The 22,693-nt window shown below is 39.6% G+C and overlaps 1 protein-coding gene across 4 annotated transcripts in view; it reads left to right on the top strand.

Moving 5' to 3' along the window:
- FAM171A1 (family with sequence similarity 171 member A1) overlaps positions 1-20,553 on the top strand; it is a 136,322-nt gene extending 115,769 nt beyond the window's left edge. For 3 of the 4 annotated variants that reach the window (XM_048838041.2, XM_048838039.2, XM_048838042.2), the window contains 3 exons: positions 13,523-13,639; positions 16,948-17,062; positions 17,713-20,553. In XM_048838041.2, coding sequence (XP_048693998.1) covers positions 13,523-13,639; positions 16,948-17,062; positions 17,713-19,417 — 1,937 coding nt within the window. In that variant the 3' untranslated portion in view covers positions 19,418-20,553. The remainder of the gene's footprint in view (positions 1-13,522; positions 13,640-16,947; positions 17,063-17,712) is intronic. The other variant, XM_048838040.2, reaches the window with a different exon arrangement.
- The last annotated feature ends 2,140 nt before the right edge of the window (positions 20,554-22,693 follow it).

Here is a 22,693-nt window from a genome sequence, read left to right as displayed (position 1 = left end):
GAACAACTGGGAACATCTGGTGAGGCATAGGTCCTGGGGGAATATTTTAGAAAATATCTCAGACATTAAGATAGGAATCTAGAATTTTTTTCTCTTAAAGTGAATTGTTTGCAATCTTTGGTGGGATTGATAATTTACAGTTCTCTGGAAAGTCTGTTGATTTTATATGAATAGTCTTGAAAGGTATGTCTATATAGCAGTGGTCCCCAAAACCATGGTGCCTGCCGGGGCCTTTATATGTGCCCGCCTACTGAGAAGGGAGCGCTTCCGCTGGACGACCTGCTGTCGAGGAGTGCTGCCACCAGACAACCAGCCGCCGAAATGCCGCCGTTTCTCAACGGCATTTCGGCGGCGGCACTTCTTGATGCCGCCGCATCTCGGCGGTATTTTGGCGGCTGGTAGTCGGGCGCCCGCCATGGTCTTCTGGGAACATGAATATGCTATAGCAACAGAAAGGTTGGGGACCACTGCTGTATAGCAAAGAAAAACGTGCGGCTGGCCTATAACAGCTGACTTGGGCCAGACTTGTGAGAGACTGGCTGCAGGGTTGTTTCATTGCTGCGTAAACCTCCAGGTTCTGCACGAGATCTGGGATACTCCCACCTCACAGATTCTAGAGCCTGGGCTCCAGCCCAAGTCCAGAAGTCTGCACAGCAATGAAACATCCCTGCGAGCCTGAGTCAGATGGTTCGGGGCCAGCCACGGGTGTGTAGTTGCTATGTAGACGTACTGTAAATCAAGGATAATTGGACTGCAAGAGGTAATTACTGCACATACAGTGGTTTACTTCCTATGGGATTTCACACACTTTGGTCTTTCAGCATCCCAACAAAATCCACTGAATACCAAAACCTCTCTGTATGTGATTATAATATAGTCCACTTATTATGGTAACTATTTGTATTATAGTAGTGCCCAAAGGCCCGAGCCAGGATTAGAGCACCATGGTGCTGGGTACTGCACGCACACACAAGAAGACCTGTTCCCTACCCCAAATATCTTATAAGCTAAACCAGTCTGTATAACCAGATTCAAAATTCTGGCTACTGTATCGCCAGGAACTATCAGGTTAGCTGAGCATCTGGAAATTCTCTTGCAAATTGTGAAGAGGAAATCAGCCTCTATAAAGTTCCTAGCTTACACTGTGTATTACTTCTGTAGTTTACAAGCTCTTTGACAACTTGATTTTGACTTTCTTTTTAATCTCAAAACTGTCAAGGTTAAATTCCTCTTTTAAAGATTAAATACACTAAGGAATACAGTTTAACTGCTTTCAAAGAATTCTGTTCTTTCTGAGTGTTGCCATAGAAATGGCAGTTACCAAAACCAGCTTTTTAATCGTGTAAGAAGCCTACATAATATAATAGATGCAAATATAATTGCAGAGTAGTAGACAGATCTCTGCTTCAGTGGGGGAAGAGGGGAGAAGTTCTTTGCTGATGCTTCACATGTTTAGCTCTCTGAGGGAGGTTTTGGCTAGCATGATCCCTTTGGAGGAGTGTAATTAAGACCATGGGTCATAGGCATTTGTGGTTGTGTTTTATTAACATGCAATGTGTGTTTTATTGTACTTTCTAAAGTACAGAGTAGAGCTTTCAAAACTAGAAGTGATATGAAAGGTCCCCCGTCCCCCCCCCCGATATACCATATATATTGCTGGAACAATAGTGACCGCGATTTTGTGGCATAGCAAATGAGTCAGAAGCATGAATGTTATGGTGATGTATAGCGAAGGAGGGATGAGAAAGAAGACAGACAAGGAACAAAGTTGATGCTAAAATATATTAATATGCCCAAACAATGTGGTGGTAAAGTTGGTGAACACAACATATCTAATGCAAAACTGCAAAAGCAAGGAAATAAACTTTAAGACCAGGAATGTCATATACACTGTATTCCTCCATACAGCAATACTGATTTCACTAATGCACAACCGCTATACACTGCAGCCAGTACACAGCAATAATAGGTCTGCCCCTTTCAGGATGCCAGACTTCCAGTTTCCCTATTCCCTAGTTGCCTCCCAACACAAATGTGTGTGGTATAGAGGGGAGGTAGACATTGGATTTGAGACTGGGAGAGGGGGGTGGTGCCGGGGGCAGAGGTGTTATGTTGTGGGGAGGTATTGGAAGCTGTAAGGGTGGGAAGGGAGTGGAGCTGAGTAGCGGAGCTGCCTGAGGATAGAAGCTGGGGAAGTGTTGAGGGTAAAGCTGGAAGGGTCTCAGAGTATGAGGACATTCTTCCTGTGTCACATAGGCTAACTATCAGTTAATAATTCTAAGTGAAATATGGTACTCTGGCCAATGGTACTACAAACTCTAGGCCTGATCCTGAAACCACTGATCACCTGCAACTCAAACTGACATCAAAGGGAGTTTCAGGTGCTAATCATCTCTTAATGTGTTTCTGCCTCAGTTTCCAAATCTGTAAAATAAAGATAATGCATAACTACCTCACAGGTGTGGTGTGAAGCTGAATGGATTAAAGGATGTAAAGTGCTTTGAGGTCTTTGGACTGGAGGAGTTAGAGTTTCAGGGGTTTATGGATTTACTTAATATTATTTATATAATAATGTATTATTTATTGAAATTAGTCAATAACATGTGATAAAGCAAATGTTAAAGGGACTGTTTCATATAAACCCAGAATCAGACATTGAGATGGGGAAGGCAGAGCCAAGCTTTCCCATTTGAAATATAACTGATTTATGTGTAATAGAGATTTTCTTTAATAAGCCTTTTCTGTTCTGGGTTTCAGGGGGGAAAAGAAACGATGGAAATAACTTTTGTATACAATGTGCCCCTCCCCACCTCAGATGCTGTTAAAATTACTAAGTAAAGAAAAATGGTATGTGCTTTTGTTAAATATTAGGCAGGTAATTTTATTCAGTTTCTCCCTTATATAATTAAGACAAAAGTAACAAAGGAAAACCACAGCACTCTGTTCAAACTTCAGTCATGCATTGAACAATAACATTTGTGGTGCTGGGGTTTGTTTGGTTGGGGTTTTTTTTTTGGCAGAAATATTTTAGATTCCATGTAATAAAATGTGTATTTTTCTGATAGTCAGTGGTCTGAAACAAACCAAATTGTTTTCTCTTTGCCAAATGCTGATGACGTTACTAAAATAGTGGCAAGATTTAACTACGCTACTTCTGAATGCCATACAACAAATGCTGTAAGAGTGGAAGAGTAATGTATGATCTCAGAGCATGGACATTCAATTATTGGTGTTGCCTAGCAACTTCAAAACCAGTATTGTAATATTCACTTATTCCTAAGAATTGTTAAACTCCTGTGTATTTGTGGCAAGAAAAAATAGCATTTCTGTATTATAGAGTGGCACTTCTGATGTTATATTGATTGTCAAATAGGAATTTTCTAAGTTGTATTTTCATGGCTTATGGCTTTTCCTTTTAAAAAAAAACAAAACAAAACACCACCTTCTTGTTAGACTTAAATTTCTTATGCTGGTTGCAGCCTAGTAATTTTTGCTGCCAGTTTCAAGAAAATCCTATAGTTTTTCACTTAGAATAAAAAGTGGCCATTTACACACTTGAAGAAAATTGGGGCTTCTTTACTCAGAAGAAGAATGTAAAGGTTAATTTCATAAGTGTGCTGTGGACTTAATTCTCAGTGAGAGCAAGTGCCTTTTGAAGTGTCTAAAGAAATTAGTTTTAGAAATAACCATGTTAGCTATATTTGAATATCACATACAGCACATTTATAGTTTAATAGCTTAATGTCCTATCCCATTCTCTCTAACACATGCTTTTGCTTTTGGACCCTACATCTTCATTTATAGACAGTGCCATCCTGTGTGAAATCACAGCCACTGCAGAAGAAATCATTAGCTGAATGAAAACTAATTTTTATTAGGAATGGTATTTATTACAACTAGGCTATTGAGTGGTAATTTTAAAAATCATCCCCATTTTATTTCCAAGACTCTGTCCAGTGCGGATAATCTTATGCATAAAAAGTAAATCAGGATAGTGGGCTTAATTTGATTTCTGTTTCATTAAATCGTCCATTTTATTTGTTCATAACAAGGGAAACAAATCATCTGCATTTTAAGTAGCACAACTTTGATCCTCTTACTTAGATTGCCTTCAGCAGATCTGGTTGGATAATTTCATCACTGTTCATTTAAAAAATAATTTCTAATTAATTATTAGGGAGTGCTTCCTGTAGAAAGGTCACGTAGAAAAGTAATTAAGGAGGAAAAAATGGGTTTCTCTGAGGAGGAAAAAAAACCCCTAAACTTCAGATTGAGGGTGAAAAAGAGGAAGATCCAAGACAAAAATGTATCTAGCTACATTCAAACTAAATGTTTGTGTAGTTTGGACATTCCTTTTTTATATTAGAGAGTGCTACTTCGCTGCATACAAGCTATAGTAAAAGCCTTGTGAAATTTTTTATTTTTTATTATTTTTCATTTGATTTTGGGGGAATTTTGTGGTGTTTTGTTTTAGTCATTAAAAATTTTGTTTCATTTTTTTAAGTACATTTAGATTAATAAAATACCTCAATGACAACATATATATAAGAATAGTGTATAAATTCCAGTCTGTCTATACACATCATTCTATTAAGAATTATTCCATGGTATTGAAAGGTTTTAGGAATTAAAAGCAAGCACAGAACAATAGCTCTTAAATATCCCCCTCTCCAACTGAACCCAACCACCCAATAGTCCCCCTGGGGGTAGCCCTGGGGAGGGTCAGGATGTCCCCCTGGCGGGAGGAGGGTTACATGATGATGGAGGGGTGACCAGGCCAAATCTGAGCAGCGCTTGGATCCCAGGCACTAGTTTGCAATGCCTGTCGCTGGGAGCCAGGCCCATACCATGGGGTCAGAAGCTGCTGCTGGGGGGTGAGGCTTTTGTTTTGTGATTTTATTTTTATTTTTATCTTTTTACATTTTTTTTTGGTTTATGATATTTTTCCTTTGCAAAATACGTAGGGCTCTAGTGATAGTGTACTCCAGTGGTCTCCAAACTTTTTGGCTCGCGCACCCCAGGGTGAAGACTGGAAGACCAGCCACAGGCGCACCGCCGATGGAAGAAGAACGGAAGACCTGCTGCAGATGCGCTACCGACGGAAGAAGAACGGAAGACTTACCGCAGGCAGGCTGCTGGAGGGGAACACCAGCCGTGGACGTGCAGAGCTGCTGCAGAAGAAAAAAAACGGCAGAGTGCTGTCCAGTGGCACTCCTGGTGCCGCACACCCCCTGGGATCATCTCGTGCAGCCCCTAGGGGGTGTGCACCCCAGTTTGGAGACCACTGGTATACTCCTCTTACAGTCACATACCTGGTTGTTTTGATCAGTGATAAGAAGAAAACTTAATCAACAAAAGTCAGGGTGTATCCTAGGCCACAATGAAATGGTCAGATGAGAATGCTTAATACAATATAACCAGAATTAAAAATTCTCCATTATGGCTGAGCTCAACTCTCAAATGTTGCTGTGCAACTCCCCTTGAAGTCAGAGTGCATGCAGCTAAGAATGGAATTTATCTCCTCAATTCTTGACTCAGAGTACTAAGACTACATGCATTACTCCTGGGGGAATTCTGCTCCGCTGCCCAATGCAGAATTTGTGCAGAATTAATGTTCTGCACAGAATTTCTTTTTTCCCTGCAGCATTGATGCTGCTGGCTGCCATTAGGGTCTGCTGGACCCAGCAGAGCCCCATTGTCCAGCTCGCAAATACAGGACACTGCCAGGGGAAAGGGGGAATTGAAGGGTTCCGGGCAGCTGCAGTTCCCAACATGTCCTGAATGAAAGAGGTGGGATGCAGGAAACTCCGTAAAGCTCAGGAGCCTGCATCAGGCTGTTTCTCTCGATCCCTCTGTTGTGAGGGGTAGGGGACGTGAGTGTCTGAGCCAGTTGGGCGCTCCATGGCTCGGCTCTTGCGGGGAGAGGGTGTGGGTGTCTGAGACCAGAGGGGCAAAGTTTTGCCCCAAGATGTGCCCAGCTGGCACGTGACACACCCAGATTCAGGTGCCCAACAAAAGCATAATGGAAAAACAGGAATTTGGTTGTCGTAGGGGTTTCTTTAGCTCTCTACTCTTGGAGGGAATCTTTTTTTGTTGTCAGACATGCTTTCTGACAGGTATTTTGAAATAAGTTACCAGAATAATTGAAACTGGTGTGATTATACTGTGTTGTCTTGACAAATAAAATACGCAGAATTTTTAAATATTGTATGAGGCATTTTTAATTTTTGGCGCAGGAGTAATGAGTACACCTGTGAGCAGAAGTCCTTTTGCCCGTATGGACACAATCTGCATTATTGAAGCCATTGACTTCAATGGGAACATGATCTAGCCTCGTGTAACTGTGAGCCTGTGTATATGCATGCACACAGACTCTGCCGGGGCTTAGATTGGCTTGTGTTTCACTCTGAAGGCATCTAAAATAATAGGGTTTGGGGCTTTTTGAAAAACCATAAATAATGTATGCACATCTTCCCTGTAAAAGCAGAACCCGCCCTAAGGGCCAGGACCTGTCAACACCTTTATGTTAATAGTGCCTTCAAAGTCATACTTGAAGACTTTGCAAGTAGGTGGTTGCAGTATGAAGCCCACAGTTTGTCTGGAATAAGTGAGCACATTCCCCAAAATCCAAGTAATGCAATGTAGTGTCATGTTTTCTGCCTAGCAGAACTTTTTCTGCTGCTTTCTTGAAGTCTTTGTCTGGCCTCTGACATTGTGTCCAAGGTTTTGTTTGGCAGTCACTTGATCCTCAATTTGTGCTTCCCCCTCTCCCCCATATGTAGTTTATATTCAAATATTTTATCAAACTATTTAGGTTTACCTTTAAAAGAAAGTCTTTTTTTGTATTTACTGCCTAATACAATTTTCTCTTTATTCAGAGCGTGAGTGAGTACCATTGACAACTGTGAAATCTTGGTGAGGGAAGAGTTATAAGAAAACTATAACTTTCCCTCTAACTGCTCATTTGAGCCAACATGGTTTAATCCTGGATCAGCATATTGGCTCCATGGAACAGTAATGGGGGGAAACGACAAAGAGAGACTCCATACAATAGTAGTGGGGGGAAAAGACAAAGAATTCTCTCCATATAGAAGTTTTCCATGAAACACCAGCTGGTCTTTATAGATTTAATGGCAATGGTGAATTGGCCCAAACCATACGCTACTCACATACTATATAAAACTTACTGTTTCTGCTTAAAAGATCCACACCGGCACTGTGAAATATTCTTTTGAGCAGTAGGACCAGAGCCTTAAAAATTGTCAACTTTTTATCCAACAAATTCTCATCTATCTATGCATACTAGTGGCTAACAACTGTAGCACTTCATCTAAAGCTTACTTAGTGGTGTGGGTGATTTGTGATTGTCTTTGTTCTATGGTTTTGTGAAGGGAGGGAGAAAGTTGGGTGCAATGGACTAGTTTTTCATAACCCTCACTCAGCCAGAGCCCTGGCTCCATTGCACTCCAACTCCCTGTTCGCAGGCCAGAGTATCTAGCTGGGCATGCTTAAAGACAGTGGCCTGCTCTATGAAAAGGAATGAAGTAAGTTGTTCCACATCCCATCCTCATGCAAGGAAGAGGGAGCATGGGGCTGGGATGGGGACTAATTATCTGTGCAGTTCCTGGTCCAGCACAATTATAACCAATGCTTATCCAGTGCAGAATGAAAAGTTGAAATCTAGAATAGAGAGATTTTTTTCCTTTGGGTAATTATTACAGCTGTCAATTAATTGCAGTTAACTCAAGTGATTAACGCAAAACAAATTAACTAGAGTTAAAAGGTCACAATTGCGGTTTTAATTGCACAGTTAAACAATAATAGAATACCAATTTAAATTTATTATAAATATTTTGGATGTTTTCTACATTTTCAAATATTGATTTCAATTACAACACAGAATACACAGTGTACAGTGCTCACTTTGTTATTTTTATTACAAATGTTTGAACTGTAAAGATAAAAGAAATAGTATTTTTCAATTCACCTCATGCAAGCACTGTAGTGCAATCTCTTTATTGTGAAAGTGCAACTTACAAATGTAGAAATTTTTTTCCCCATAACTGCACTCAAAACCAAAACAATATAAAACTTTAGAGCCTATAAGTCCACTCGGTCCTACCTTTTGTTCAGCCAGTCACTAAGACAAGTTTTTTTTATATTTACGCAATATAATGCTGCCCATTTCTTATTTACAATGTAATCTGAAAGTGAAAACAGGCGTTCCCATGCCATTGATGTAGCCAGTGTTGCAAGGTATTTACATGCCAGATATGCTAAACATTGGTATGCCCCTTCATGCTTTGACTTGTAGATTGTACTATCTCTCTCTTTTTAATCTTTTTACAGTGTATTATTTTTATTACAAATATTTGCAAAGTGAGCACTGTACTAGTAGTGAAAATATTATAATGCAGTGTGACAAAGTTCCTCCTCTACCTTGGTGGGTCTTGCGCTTATTGGCGGATTTTCTCGCCTTGGAGCTTCACGGCAGCCCTCAGTTTGGCCGTTTTCGTGAACCCACAGTCCAGGTCGACTCCTCCTGTGTCTGACCAGGAGTTGGGAGGTTTGGGGGGAACCCAGGCCCGCCCTCTACTCCGGGTTCCAGCCCAGGGCCCTGTGGAATGCAGCTGTCTAGAGTGCCTCCTGGAACAGCTGTGCGACAGCTACAACTCCCTGGGCTACTTCCCCATGGCCTCCTCCCAACACCTTCTTTATCCTCACCATAGGACCTTCCTCCTGATGTCTGATAATGCTTGTACTCCTCAGTACTCCAACAGTCTGCGTTCTCACTCTCCACTCGTAGCGCCTCTTGCTCCCAGCTCCTTACACGCACACCACAAACTGAAGTGAGCTCCTTTTTAAACCCAGGTGCCCTGATTAGCCTGCCTTAACTGATTCTAGCAACTTCTTGATTGGCTGCAGGTGTTCTAATCAGCCTGTCTGTCTTAATTGTCTCCAGAAGGTTCCTGATTGTTCTGGAACCTTCCCTGTTACCATACCCAGGGAAAAGGGACCTACTTAACCTGGGGCTAATATATCTGCCTCCTATTACTCTCCTGTAGCCATCCGACCCGACTCTGTCACAGCAGTTATATACATTGATGGTGCTCCCTTGCCGGGAATACTGTATACATTTGTGGCTAGCTTATCACAAGAAAAAAAATAGATGACTTTGACCAGTAGAAGAACTGACACAATCTATTGCTGCTGCTATGGAAGGTGGGAGTACTTCACTCTTTGGCCACTGCTTGGGGGAGAGACTCAAATGTGTCGAATACCTATTAGTGAGAAATGACAGATAGATATAAAAGATGAGAGGGACCTTTAGCACAGTCTTGGAGCAGGGAGGGGTACGCACTGGGCTTCCCATCAGGGCCCTGGAGGACCCATCCTTGTTATTGGCTTGAGGCAATGTATTTCATTCTCTGAGGATAGTGATCTCCATTAAAAACTCAGCATTTTCCAGTTGTCACCACATAGTTTTGGTACATCAGATACCACTTTCTCTGTATTTAAAATAAGAAATAAGTGTATAACTGTCCAGTGGTGACCCATGTGTTAGGTACCTGGAACATTTCTAGAGCTCTGGCCCTCTCTTGAGAGAGAGAGCGCTAGCTTTTCCTGCTGGTGTTTTGTGTTATGCTGACCAGTTAGTGTTCTGAAGGATAGCCAGCAGATAGCAAAAACTGGTGGGTGAGCTAACTGAGTGGAGGACAGGCAAGAAGGCTGGCTAGCCTTATGCTTTGTATGCCCTTTTGTTTGCTTTCTCTACAAGTACAGAGCTTCCTTTTGTTGGAAAAATGTGAGCAATCTTGTTCTGCTGGAATGAAAAGTGAGCTTTGAGTGCAGTCTCTGTTAGCTTCTTGATCACTGTGCTGGGCAGGCACATAATTAGCAGAAGAGCTTTTTAAAGAGGCACTACAAGGATTCCATTTGTTCCAGAGCAGTGTGAGTAAGGCAAGCTGGACACATGTTCCCCCTAGTGAATAACTGCAATGATGTCTCCTGCCATAAACGTGGATCTGGCTGCAGATATAAAATTCCTCATTCTCTATAGTTATCCAGTAATGATGTGATGAGGGGTTCATGTATAAACTTGAAGATCCTGATTCTCAGAAGTGCTGAGCACTCAGACCCACTGAAGTCTATGAGAACTGCAGGACCTCAGCTGCTAGATTTTTTGTAACTCTTTGACTCCTCTTAAACTTGCCTTGTTGCAAAGATTGAAATAAATGGCATTTTAAGGAATTTCTTGAGCAGTCAGACCTAGTAATTTTTGAATCACAAAACTTGTCACACTTTTGCCTGTGTGAAATATATTTTAAAATAAACTCACACCAGAAAGGATGATGATACTTTCTGCCCTAGTTTGTGTCTCAAGCCCTAAGAGAACAGGCGTCTGCTCCTCTCTTCTTCTATTGTCTTAGATATTAGTCCTGAAAGCCTCCCTGCCTTTTCCTTTAACTTGATCCAAAGTAATGGTAAATTAATCCATTTATGTTAATGTCCAAATGTCTCCCACTGCTATCGTGTAACCTATAAAATACCAAAGATGTCAGCCTTGCTACAAGGTAGGAATGTGCTTGTGTTTTCGGGGGTATTGCGATTGTAAAAGAAGCTTGGCTTGAAGAATAAGTCTACTCATCACCCCTACCACACAGACTCTCTCTCTCTCTCCTGTTTGGTTTCTGTTTTTCTATCTGCCCTTTTAGACGTGCAGCACACTCTCCAAATTCTCTTTTATGCTGTACTTTTTAATAATATTTATTCATTTTGCATTGAGCATCGTGTCTTTGAAACAAGGCTTTTTCCAAGCCGAGGTGGTTTTATTATCAAGGCTGATCCTGCTGAGGATAGTAGAAAACTGGGGTTTCAGCTGTGGACATTGTTCATGCTGATTGTCATGTCAGTCACAGACAGCAGTCACGTACTAAAAGTTGATGGAATAAGGACATTCCCTGTGAGATTGTTGGCTATGTTCTCAGCTTCTCATTCAAGGCTATTGGAGGGACAAATTTCTGCTACTAGAAAATTACCTGGTGGAAGATCTAGAGGAAAAATGGCTGTTTGGGAGTTCTTGATTCATTTTATTCCTTGGGCCTACTAGAAACTTATTTTGTGACCTCAGCCAAGTCATTTCAGCATCTCTGCCTCTGATAATACTTCCCTACTTTGTAGGCTTGTTCTGTAGATAAATTCATTACAGTAGATGAGGTGCTCAAATTACAATGTTGATACTGATGTTGTGTGAAATGACACATTATACCTATTGGATATCTCCCTTCCAACATAAAAAATACTTTCCTCTCCACCCCCTACACTCCACATCAATACTGAATGTGATTACTGGCTACACGTTCAACCAGGTTTCAAATGCCAAGTCAGTATGTCGATGGTTTTCACCTCTATGTAGCCGTCTGTCAAATATTATGTGTCATGCAAAAAACTTTTACTATATCAACACAAGCTCTATGCTGAGACAAAAAATTATAGTTTACAAGGATTTGATTATGTAGGAGACAAAAATAAATGAATATTAAAATATGTTCTTTAAAAGAAGCCATGCATCTTACACTTCCATGATTTGCTCATGTGGATAATTTAAGAACTACAGTGGAAATCATCAGAATCTTGAGGTTAATTTTGTGATATTACATATAACTAATAAAAATCTCTTTAATGTGTTTTACAGTCATTTTCAGATTTTCACCTTTCCTCCACCACCACTTCCTCCTCTAATTAATTAGTGACATCGTAAAAAGGGCTTAGTTTCAGCCCAAAGTCACTGCTGACCGTTTGGAAGGAGGGCTTGTCAGAATACAATACTGTACTGTATATAGCTTTCTTGAAAACATGTTAGGTAATTTCAGCTTCTCCTTCGTAGCAGAAATTTATATCTAACCTTTGAGAATGGCAGGTGTTTATCCGTTGAAGTACATGGGATACTATGTATACTAATTTGATATATTTTTGATAGTAGCGAAGTGTATGAAGAACTCCAATTTTATTTAGGTTTCTTTATTTGTTGTTTTTTTATTTGTTGGCACCCACTGGTGGAAGTAAAACAGAAGTGCTAGAGCATCCGATGAAGTGAGCTGTAGCTCACGAAAGCTTATGCTCAAATAAATTGGTTAGTCTCTAAGGTGCCACAAGTCCTCCTTTTCTTTTTGCGAATACAGACTAACACGGCTGCTACTCTGAAACCTGTCATAAATTTAAACATGTCTTTTGGAAGCCTTACTGTTCCAAGAGGCATTCTAAAATTACTGCAAAACTCTTAAATTTTCTGTATGAACTGCAACAATTTATTTCTAAGGAATATTAGCTGCACCACAGCATACAGCAATTTCCTCTACTTGCAATAGCCCTTCAGAAGCCTGAGAACATCCTGTTTCAATGTTTTAATTTTCAGTAGTCTGAAGCACAGTAACCCAGTACGTCATTCAAGGAGAATGGAGTAGTCTATGAGCATTAGTAAGATGCTTTGGCTCAGAAGTTAAACTAATTTTTTATTTGGCCCCAGAGTTGGAACCTTAATGTGTAACAAAATGCAATTAATTATCTAATTTTAAAGCTTTCTCATAAACCTGTGGTTTACAATGCACTGTATCTTTTGAAAATAGAAGCACCATTTTTTTTTAAAGTTCATACTCTGCATACTTCAGGATGAAAGCCTGACCAATTTAATTTCCTTTAGATTATCAAAACCTGTTTAAAATATATATCCACCCATTTCCCCTGAAAAGCATGTTTTAAAAATATTCTGCGCTGTTACCTAGTAAACACTAGTCACAAAACTATGTACATTTCGACTGACCCTCTGATGGTGCTGCTGAAACAAATTGCTAAACACCAAATAGTTTCCTCTCTGTTGGAAACACAGGAGTTAACGAATCAAAGTTTTCTAGATGAAAAAACAAGACTCTCTGTAGGGAAATAAAAATGTTTACGCTTCTAAAAGGCGATTGCAAGTAAGGGAGATGGGAATGTGTTATGCTGAATACATGTGTGCATACAGTATATGTATATCCATGTTCCTTCGAAGGAAATCTTTGCAGCCAAAATAGAAGCTTGGAGAGAGTTGCTGTAATTCCATAATGCCTCTTCAAACAGCGAGAATTCTAAAAGGGGCTTTATAAATTTTAAAACAATATATTTGAAGTCACTATGTAGTAGCTTCAGGAATAATCTCCTCCAACAAAGGGAATCCAGGATGGCAACCACGATTTCCCACATCCATTTTAGAAGCTTTAATCGCTTTACTTTATTTTAAACAGCTTCTTATTAGTACAAAGCTTCTCAAATGACTTCTCATGGAAGGACTCAGTGATGACAGTCAAAGAGAGATGTGTTAAAGACCTGCAAGTTCCCCATGTCTTTAGAGTGATGTGTGACTTATCATGCTCAATGATAAGTTTTAAGGCAAAAGTTTCGTTACAGTTTATTTTTTTCCCACTAGTTATATACTGATTTCATATTAAAAAATAAGATGCCCTATTTTGGATCTTGTATTTTACAGGGACATGGTTGAAGAGTAGTTTAGGGTTTGTACAACAAGAAGGAAATCAGCTGACCTGGACATACATTGCTCCGCAGTTAGGTTATTGGGTTGCAGCCATGTCTCCTACTAACCTAGGTAAGACTGAATTGAAATGTATTAGTATTTCCAACAATAAATATTAATGTATTCATATATAACACTTTTATATTTTTCAGGATGACCTCATCTGAGATGCCCCATCTTGATCAATAATGGATTATTAGAAAAGAGAAATCTGAAAGTAAAGGGTTAAAATCTTTTGGGGAGTGGGGAGGAATCCCTGTACTCAAAACCACTTATACATGAAACATTATCAGGAAGTATTCCTTGCACTGGTGTCACTTGTCACCACTATCTGGTGAATTAATCCTAGAAAGTGAGGGGAGTAATGATGTCAATGTACTTGTCAGTTCCAACAATTACTAAAACATCTGTTATGAAGTTTCTGAAATGGATTCACCTGAAGCTAATACAATCACAATTTAGAGTAGTCTTAATTATTCTTTTGATAGCTTTTGAAAGCTTGCATTTTGAAGTTTTGTCCGGATACCTGCTATAATCTCATTGATTTCACTGAGCTTGCACCAGGTGTAATTTAGGGTGGAATTAGGCCCTAATAAACAACATTCCAGATTCTGTACTTTTTAGATTGTCATTGGGTGGTATTCAGGAAGCTATTTAAATAATACAGAAATCAATGTAAACTAGCTGTGATGTGTACCTGTACTCCTGTTGAGACTATTCATGATGTGGCTTGATAGTTTTTTCTTTTCCTTTGGCCAGCTCTTTTGTTCCGTTCCCCAGCTTCAAATAAACACAGGCTTCTTTGTTTAAACCAAACAAAAACCACCTCCTCAGAGAGTCTTCAGTCATTAGGTTTTGATAAGTTCATAAGAGAGATAGTGTGATGAAAATGCCTTGCCCTGACTACACAAACAAACCAAACAATTTCTAACACATAAACAAAGCAGCCGACTGTGTAAGGATTAGTTCTCAAGTCTGCCCAAATAGATTTCACTGAGCTTCCTCCGTATATGGAGAAAGATTCCTTCTGGCAGCTTTCTTAAACTATTTATTTAAGTTCATGCTACAAAAAAATACAATTGCTGAAAGATCCAGCTTGACCCAGGGCTGAAACAAGGGTTAGTTATGGGTGTAGATAAGGACAAACTGTGGTTTGAATTCAAAATAATCTTGTAAAATTAATTGTACTTTTAAAAAAGGGGGCAGATGTTTTGCTTGTGTGACTTTCTTGTCTCTGACTTTAATGGTGTTACACCAGTCTTGAATTTGGCCCCATATGTCTAAAATATTTCACCTTATCAGGAGTTTTGATTGTTCTTGTAGTTCTTCCTTTAGGGTAGAGACTCTGCTTGTGCTCTGACTTTCCTTTTTTAAGTCAAGGCCAGCGTTTCTCACACTGTGTCACAGTGGAACCACTCTTTAATTGAGATTTTCATGGGCCATCTCCTCTTCCATTCACATAACATCTTGTAGCAACTAAAGCAGTAGTTTACATGGAAAAGTAACATTAGGAAAGAAAGAACGAATGTGTTTTTAGCTCTCTTTAATACAATATGTTTTTTCCTTTATTTATTTATTTTTAGAACAGGTTAATCGCACTTTCTGTTTTTGTTCTTCATTTCATCTCCCCATCCCCTCTCTGTTTCACATCTGGAAACAAGGAGACTCAGCACCGTGTTCCCAGCCAGGTCTCCAAGGACCACCAACAGTGGCTCTTGAAGCACAAGTGGTTCATAGACCACTGTTTAGAAACCTCTAGGTTAGATCCTTAACATTGTTCAAACAAACAGGCAAAATTCTGTTTAGTCACAGTACATACCCATGTAACCCTGTCACTGGGAGTTGCACCTTTCTATCTGAAAACAAAATTTGGCTCTGTATTTCAAACTGTGAGAAGGATCTGATAAACCAATGGGATTACACATACATAACGGAGTGGAAATTGTATACATGTCTCTTTCTCTGTGAGTAAAGTGTTTATCAACAGTTCTTAAAATCTTTAGTTTTTACTCTACTGCATTTAGCACCTGGCTTTCAGAGGTGCTTCAAACCCACAGTTCCTATTGACTCAAACTGGAAATCTGTGCAACCAGTACCTCTAAAGATGAAGCCCTTAGTGTGCCACATCTGCTATTTCTTGCAAAGTGATCAAATTATGGTTAAAAAGAAATCTCAAAACAGGCAGCAGAGTTCTGCGGCATTCATGCCACTGGCTGAAGACACTGCAGTGGCTTCTGCACTTCAGCTGTGTGAGGTTCATAGAATCAGAGAATATCAGGGTTGGAAGGGACCTCAGGAGGTCATCTAGTTCAGCCCCCGATCAAAGCAGGACCAATCCCCAACTAAATCATCCCAGCCAGGGCTTTGTCAAGCCTGACCTTTAAAAACCTCAAAAGAAGGAGATTCCACCACCTCCCTAGGTAACACATTCCAGTGCTTCACCACCCTTCTAGTGAAAAAGTTTTTCCTAATATCCAACCTAAACCTCCCCCACTGCAACTTGAGACCATTAATCCTTGTTCTGTCATCTGCTACCACTGAGAACAGTCTAGATCCATCCTCTTTGGAACCCCCTTTCACGTAGTTGAAAGCAGCTATCAAATCCCCCCTCATTCTCCTCTTCTGCAGACTAAACAATCCCAGTTCCCTCAGCCTCTCCTCATAAGTTATGTGTTCCAGTCCCCTAATCATTTTTGTTGCCCTCCGCCGGACGCTTTCCAATTTTTCCACATCCTTCTTGAAGTGTGGGGCCCAAAACTGGACACAGTACTCCAGATGAGGCCTCACCAATGTCGAACAGAGGGGAATGATCATGTCCCTCGATCTGCTGGCAATGTTCCTACGTATACATCCCAAAATGCCATTGGCCTTCTTGGCAACAAGAGCACACTGTTGACTCATATCCAGCTTCTCATCCACTGTAACCCCTAGGTCCTTCTCTGCAGAATTGCTATCGAGCCATTCGGTCCCTAGTCTGTAGCGGTGCATGGGATTCTTCCGTCCTAAGTGCAGGATTCTACACTTGTCTTTGTTGAACCTCATCAGATTTCTTTTGGCCCAATCCTCTAATTTGTCTAGGTTGGGGCACTGTGGTATTGGATGGAGCCAGGAAGCAATGCTTAGCATGGCATGCTGTTCTTGCAGTGAGATGGATTTCCACGGAACAAACTGGAGTTGTTACCAGCAGAACCATCAGTCACTCTCGCCACATCTTTCTCAGATATGGCATAAGCAGGCACTGCAGGTGGGGAGCACCTAATGGCAGTTTTGCTCATTTAGCATCCTGACAACATAGAAGAAGGTGTCATGACTGTCAGCTAATTTGCCTCTCTTTGTTTAAAGGTTGTCGCAAGTCTAAACTCTGTTTTCTTGCCTTCTAGGTCCCATAGTAACACAGGACATTACCACCTATCACACAATGTTCCTTTTGGCAATTCTAGGAGGGATGGCTCTCATACTTATGGTTTTGCTGTGTCTTCTTTTGTATTATTGCAGGTAAAGTTTACCATTTTGGTCATTCAGTTTGCATTTAGAATGTAAACATCCCTGCTTGCATGATACTGAAATTATGTACAATTTTCTATTAAAAAATTTTACATTTAAAAAACCAAGAATTAAGTACCTCACTGGACTTCAAAAGGAAAGAGACAATGAGATAAAGTCCTTCCTCATGTTGCTGGTTGCATATAGTGCAAGCTGTATTCCCCTTGTTTGTTAGGAAAGGGATTGTGTGAAGCATGGCACCTTCATAACTTACAAATTTTCTGTAGAAGATGTTTTAGTACTGTAGATGAAAGAGAAGATGTGTATACCTTGAGCCATAACTCTACTTGTTTCAGTGCTGTATGTGATCAGTTTTCAACAATTCCTATTCTAAAACGAATTGTAGGCCTTTGTCAGTGAATACATGCTATTGGCTCTCATTAGGTTTTCCTGTTCCAAACACTAGCCCAGTTTAAAATTAAGTGCTTGGGGTGTTTCCCTAATGCTTACTTAATTCACACAGATTCCTTTTGAATTGAACTTTGCTACTGAGAGTTGAGCTTTCAGTCATTGCTTGAAAATCCCATTATTTCACGCCTGATCTTATTTATGTACAAACAGTCATAAACATATGTAACTCTTTTTGTTATGGCATACTATAGGAGGAAGTGTTTGAAACCACGTCAGCACCATAAGAAACTGCAGCTTTCTACAGCATTGGATGGTTCTAAGAAGGATCAATCAACCTCCATGTCCCACATCAATTTAATATTTTCCCGACGGGAGTCAGAATTTCCTGGTGGGATGTCTGTTGCCAGCAATGGGCACACTGAAAACTCAGGCGTTAATGAGTTAATCAGTGCTGTCCACATGGAGATGATATCTTCTAGTGGAGAAGCAGATTTGCACACTCCTATGCTCAAACATTCGTACAGTACCTCACAGGAGTTTAGCTCCCGGGAGGAACTGCTTTCTCATAAGGAGAAAGACAAGAGCCGAATCTCCTTGGAGAAACTTACTCCTAGTGGGACTTTAAGAAAAGACTACCATAAGTCAGTGGATAGTTTTCCTTCAAAATTAAGAAATTCCATGGAAACATCAGAAGGATATGAGTCCCCTATAAAAGAAGATTACAGGAGCAGTTACAATGCTATGCTGTCTCAGCCTTTATTTGAAAAGCAAGAGAGAGAGATTCAAGCATCCATAAACCGTATTTCTTCAGGAAGTAAATACAATATTCAGGAACAAATGTACCCCTCCCCATCAGCCCCTGAAAAAGAGCTGCTAGATTGCAGACCTTCTGAATGTATGATGTCTCGTTCTGTCGATCATCTTGAACGACCTACATCTTTTCCTCAATCAGGTCAGTTGATTTGCTGCAATTCTGTTGACCAAGTTAATGACAGTGTTTATAGAAAAGTATTGCCTACATTGGTCATCCCAGGTCATTACATGAAGTTACCAGGAGAACATCCTTTTGTTAGCCAACCGCTGGTTGTCCCAGCTGACCAGCAGATTGATATTGAAAGACTTCAGGCTGAGCTTTCTAACCCTCATGTGCAGCTTTTTCCACATCCTCAGCAGCAGATACAACCCCAACAGTTACCATCACAAGCAATATCTCAGCAACATTTGCAAGATGCAGGTGCAAGTGAATGGAGTCCACAAAATGCTTCTATGTCGGAGTCCATATCCATTCCTGCCTCACTTAATGATGCATCTCTGGCTCAAATGAATAGTGAAGTGCAGCTCCTTACAGAAAAAGCTCTGATGGAGCTAGGAGGTGGAAAGCCATTGCCTCATCCTCGGGCATGGTTTGTTTCTCTAGACGGACGTTCAAATGCTCATGTTAGACATTCATATATTGATCTCCAAAGAGCTGGAAGGAATGGAAGTAATGATGCCAGTTTGGATTCTGGTGTTGATATGAATGAACCAAAATCTGCCCGAAGGGGAAGAGGAGATCATTTGTCCCTGCAACAGACTCACCAGCCACAGCAGGCGAACAATCAAAGAGAGCAGAAAGTTTCAGATAGCACAGCTTACACACAGCTTGTGTATTTGGATGATATGGACCAAAGTGGCAGTGAATGTGGAACAGCAGTTTGCAGCCCTGAGGACAGTACCCTAAGAAGCCTATTGGATGGAGCTAGCAGGAGAAGTGGTGTCCAGTTGCCCAGCCTGCAGGAGGAAACATTAAAAAGAACTGTAGAAACCACACCTGACCCACTAACTAGTCCCGGACGTGGAACATCCATCCATGATGAAGACGACGATGATGACGATGAAGATGACCAAGAAGAAGATAAAAAGAGCCCTTGGCAAAAACGAGAGGAAAGACCACTGATGGCTTTCAATATAAAGTGAGCTATTGCAAATCCACCTTTCTGTGGAGTATGAAATTGCCAAATATTCTTTCTGTGGAAGTGCTTAATTGTTTATGGAAGAGAAAAGGAAAATCTGTGGTGGGCAACATTGAAAGAACTTTAAATGCATTACTGTGTAAATGTTAGAGAAGAATTTAAATCATTACTCTGAAAAGTGATTTAATGGATGCCTCCGATGAGACAGCTGTAAGAAGAGTGTGACTGGTATTCCATTTACTTGATGTTCATCATCAAGGATGTTGAAAATATTGACATTGTTTTGGCAGGTTTAAATCTCCTTTACACAGGAGCAAGTGAAACTTGGTTGCATTTTCTTAAGCCAATTTTATCATGATAATGCTACTGAAAGGGTATCTTAAACACAAGAATCTGACACTTGGTGTCTAAAGTTATGCATTATCTCAAAGGAAGGCTATGCATTGCTGCTTTTTAATATTTTGCTTATACTATGCTTTTCTTATTTTTACAAGTTGGTTGTAAACATTTATGTCTATTATAATCTGTTCAGCAATTTGTTTTAATGTAAAACTGCAGGAAACTTGAGTAGCATTCCTTGGTATTGGAATCTTTTTATGAAACAAAATTGAACTTTGTGTCAGCTGCAAGCCCTCCAGTTCTGGTCTCATTAACTCCAAGTGCCTTTTTTACAGTAACAATTAACAGTCCCTTCTTTTTCTAATTGCTTTTAATTGATCTATTTGGATTTTATAAATTTCTGAAATTATTCCTTTTATTTTAAACTGCATGCCACCAAGTGTCCCATTTGTGCTGAGCATTTCTCATTTCAATACAGTGTATTCTCTAGTTATCATGTGTACTGTGGATTCTGTTTAGCTAAGGTAGACTAGAGGACGTTTTAAAGGCCCAGCCCTGATGAAGCCAAGAAGATAGTTTCATTGACTGTATATGTGGTTACTTTCCTCTGGAATCCTATGAGTGAATCTAGCTCATATAACATGGACTATGGACCAAGCAAGTGGACTGAATGTGCTTTAAATTTTTTGGGGAAAATGATGTACTATCCAAAAGTGCCAGAATTACTCTTCTGTGCTTTCTCTTTACAGAGCTGCTTGGTTATCCAAAAATTATAATTGAAAATAAACTTCAAAAAATTAACTTTGTGGGGGTTTTTCTCTATCGGGAGTCTTCATGTTGTTGAGCAGGCAAAACTATTTTGGTTCACTTTTTGTAGTACAAAACTTCCTATGGGATTAAATTTTTTTTAAAAAATCTCTAACTATTAATTTACCACACATTTAGGCCCCCATTCAGGAAAGCATCCCTATCCAGAAAAACACTTAAGCATGTGTTTAAGTCTCATTGAGGGCAAGTGGGGTGAAATCCTGGCCCCACAGTTGGGCCAGGATTTCACCCCAGGACTTCAGTATGTTCTTAAAGTTAAGTGTGTGCTTAATTGCTTTTCTGAACTAGCTCCTAAGGGTAAGGGAAAAGGTAAAGAAAAGACAATACAGTAAACAGAATGTAGTGGAATAAACCCACAAAAGTGGAGGATGTGTATGTATTTAGTTCAATCATTTCCCATAGCATTAGCAGCAAATCTTAGCAGTTATGCATTATGTAATCTCTTGAGGCCTTTAGAGAAACTTTATATTAAATATTTCACATTGAATGCTCTTGTTATGCTTCAAGCCTGGAGATGAGCTATAATATACTGTACCAGAAATCTAAACTACGGTTTGTACCATGCATTGAATATGTAAAGCACTATGTAAGTGCTAAGATATTATTAATCACATTCTAGGCCCATCCTGTTCATTTTGATGTTTGTGGAAGTTCTGCCACTGACTTCAAGGGAAGCAAGATTGGGGCCTATGAGATATATTGTGTGGCCAGGTCACCACAGTTTTAGGAATAATTCTGTTTAAATCAGTGGGCATTTATAGGATTTCTAAAGCCACTGGTAACATCTGATGATTAATTTGATTACTATGTAAAATAGATTTTGATTAAACCTACATTGAGCTTATTAGAATTACTATGGTAATTATTTTTCAGATAGCGGTTTTCTTAAAACTTTATCAATTCTTTTTTCGGAGTACATGCTTATTTAGATTTAATCTTTTCAAAAATTCTATTACATTATCTTGTAAAGACAAAGGCAAGCATTACTAAACTAAATTGCAGAAATTTATTTCTAAAACTGACTTTAAATTTGTGCTGCTTTTACATTTAAAGGAAAAGCATATTGATGGTTAACAATTTTTTTATAGTATTGTATTGTATAAAAATTCTACTTGAAGTGAACTAAGCCAAGATGGATATTTGCACTTGCAGACCTCTTTAAAAATAGTGTTTAATGTTTTTAATATGGCGATCACTTGTGGTAATATAATATTTTGATTGTCAGAATATGTATAAAATATGAGCCTTAGTAAATCAGATGTCTGAACTACATAAGTGAAATTAGAAAAGAATAATACAAATCAGACGACAGGTAGGGTTCTTGGTTACCGGCTGGCTTGTCATGACATTTCCATTATAAAAAGTTAACCCTTCGCATAATCTCACAGGCAAGTGACACTAACCCTGTGCTGACTTTCTTTAATACTCAAACCCACACTAATCCAGATCTGGTAAAATGTGAAGTCACTTGCTTATATTTTGCAGCTGCACAGTGATACAGAGACAGATTAAAAGTCCTAAAATCTGTAGAACCACACTGAAATTAAAGAATATGACTTGACATCTGCAGATTGAAGCAATTCTAGTCCAAGTAGCAGATGACTGAGAAGATTAGTGTAAGATTGTGATTTTTTCATTAAAAGACTGTAGTAATGACAAAGTGAAAAAGTAATGAAAAAATACAATAATTGAAAAATATGGCCATCATTTTGCAACCAATATAACCATTTTTACTATTGTACAGACATCAAGGTATCTAGAATATAGGGAGCTGATAGGTGGATAAAGATGGCAACTCCTCAGTTTTATATGTGCATGACATATAACCTAGTTTAGGATCAAGGAAACCTCATGATCATGCTTGGAATTAATGTTCTCACTGAGTGTGCACTGATCTCATGGTTTGCCCATAAATTCCCACTCCCTTAACATTCTGCTGTTCAGCTCTCAAACTTATTTAAATTGTTCATAAATGAAGTTAAGATTGTGTCATGGTTACTTTTAATAAGTCACAGACAGGTCACAGGCAATAACAAAAATTCACAAAGCTCATGACCTGTCCCTGGTTTTTACTAAAAATAACTGTGACAATGTGGGGCTGATTGTGGGGGTA

The sequence above is a fragment of the Caretta caretta genome, chromosome 2, assembly GCF_965140235.1.
Source record: "Caretta caretta isolate rCarCar2 chromosome 2, rCarCar1.hap1, whole genome shotgun sequence".
Taxonomy (NCBI): Eukaryota; Metazoa; Chordata; order Testudines; family Cheloniidae; genus Caretta; species Caretta caretta.
Note: the sequence above shows the minus strand (reverse complement) of the source record. Positions and strands in the feature narration are given on the sequence as shown.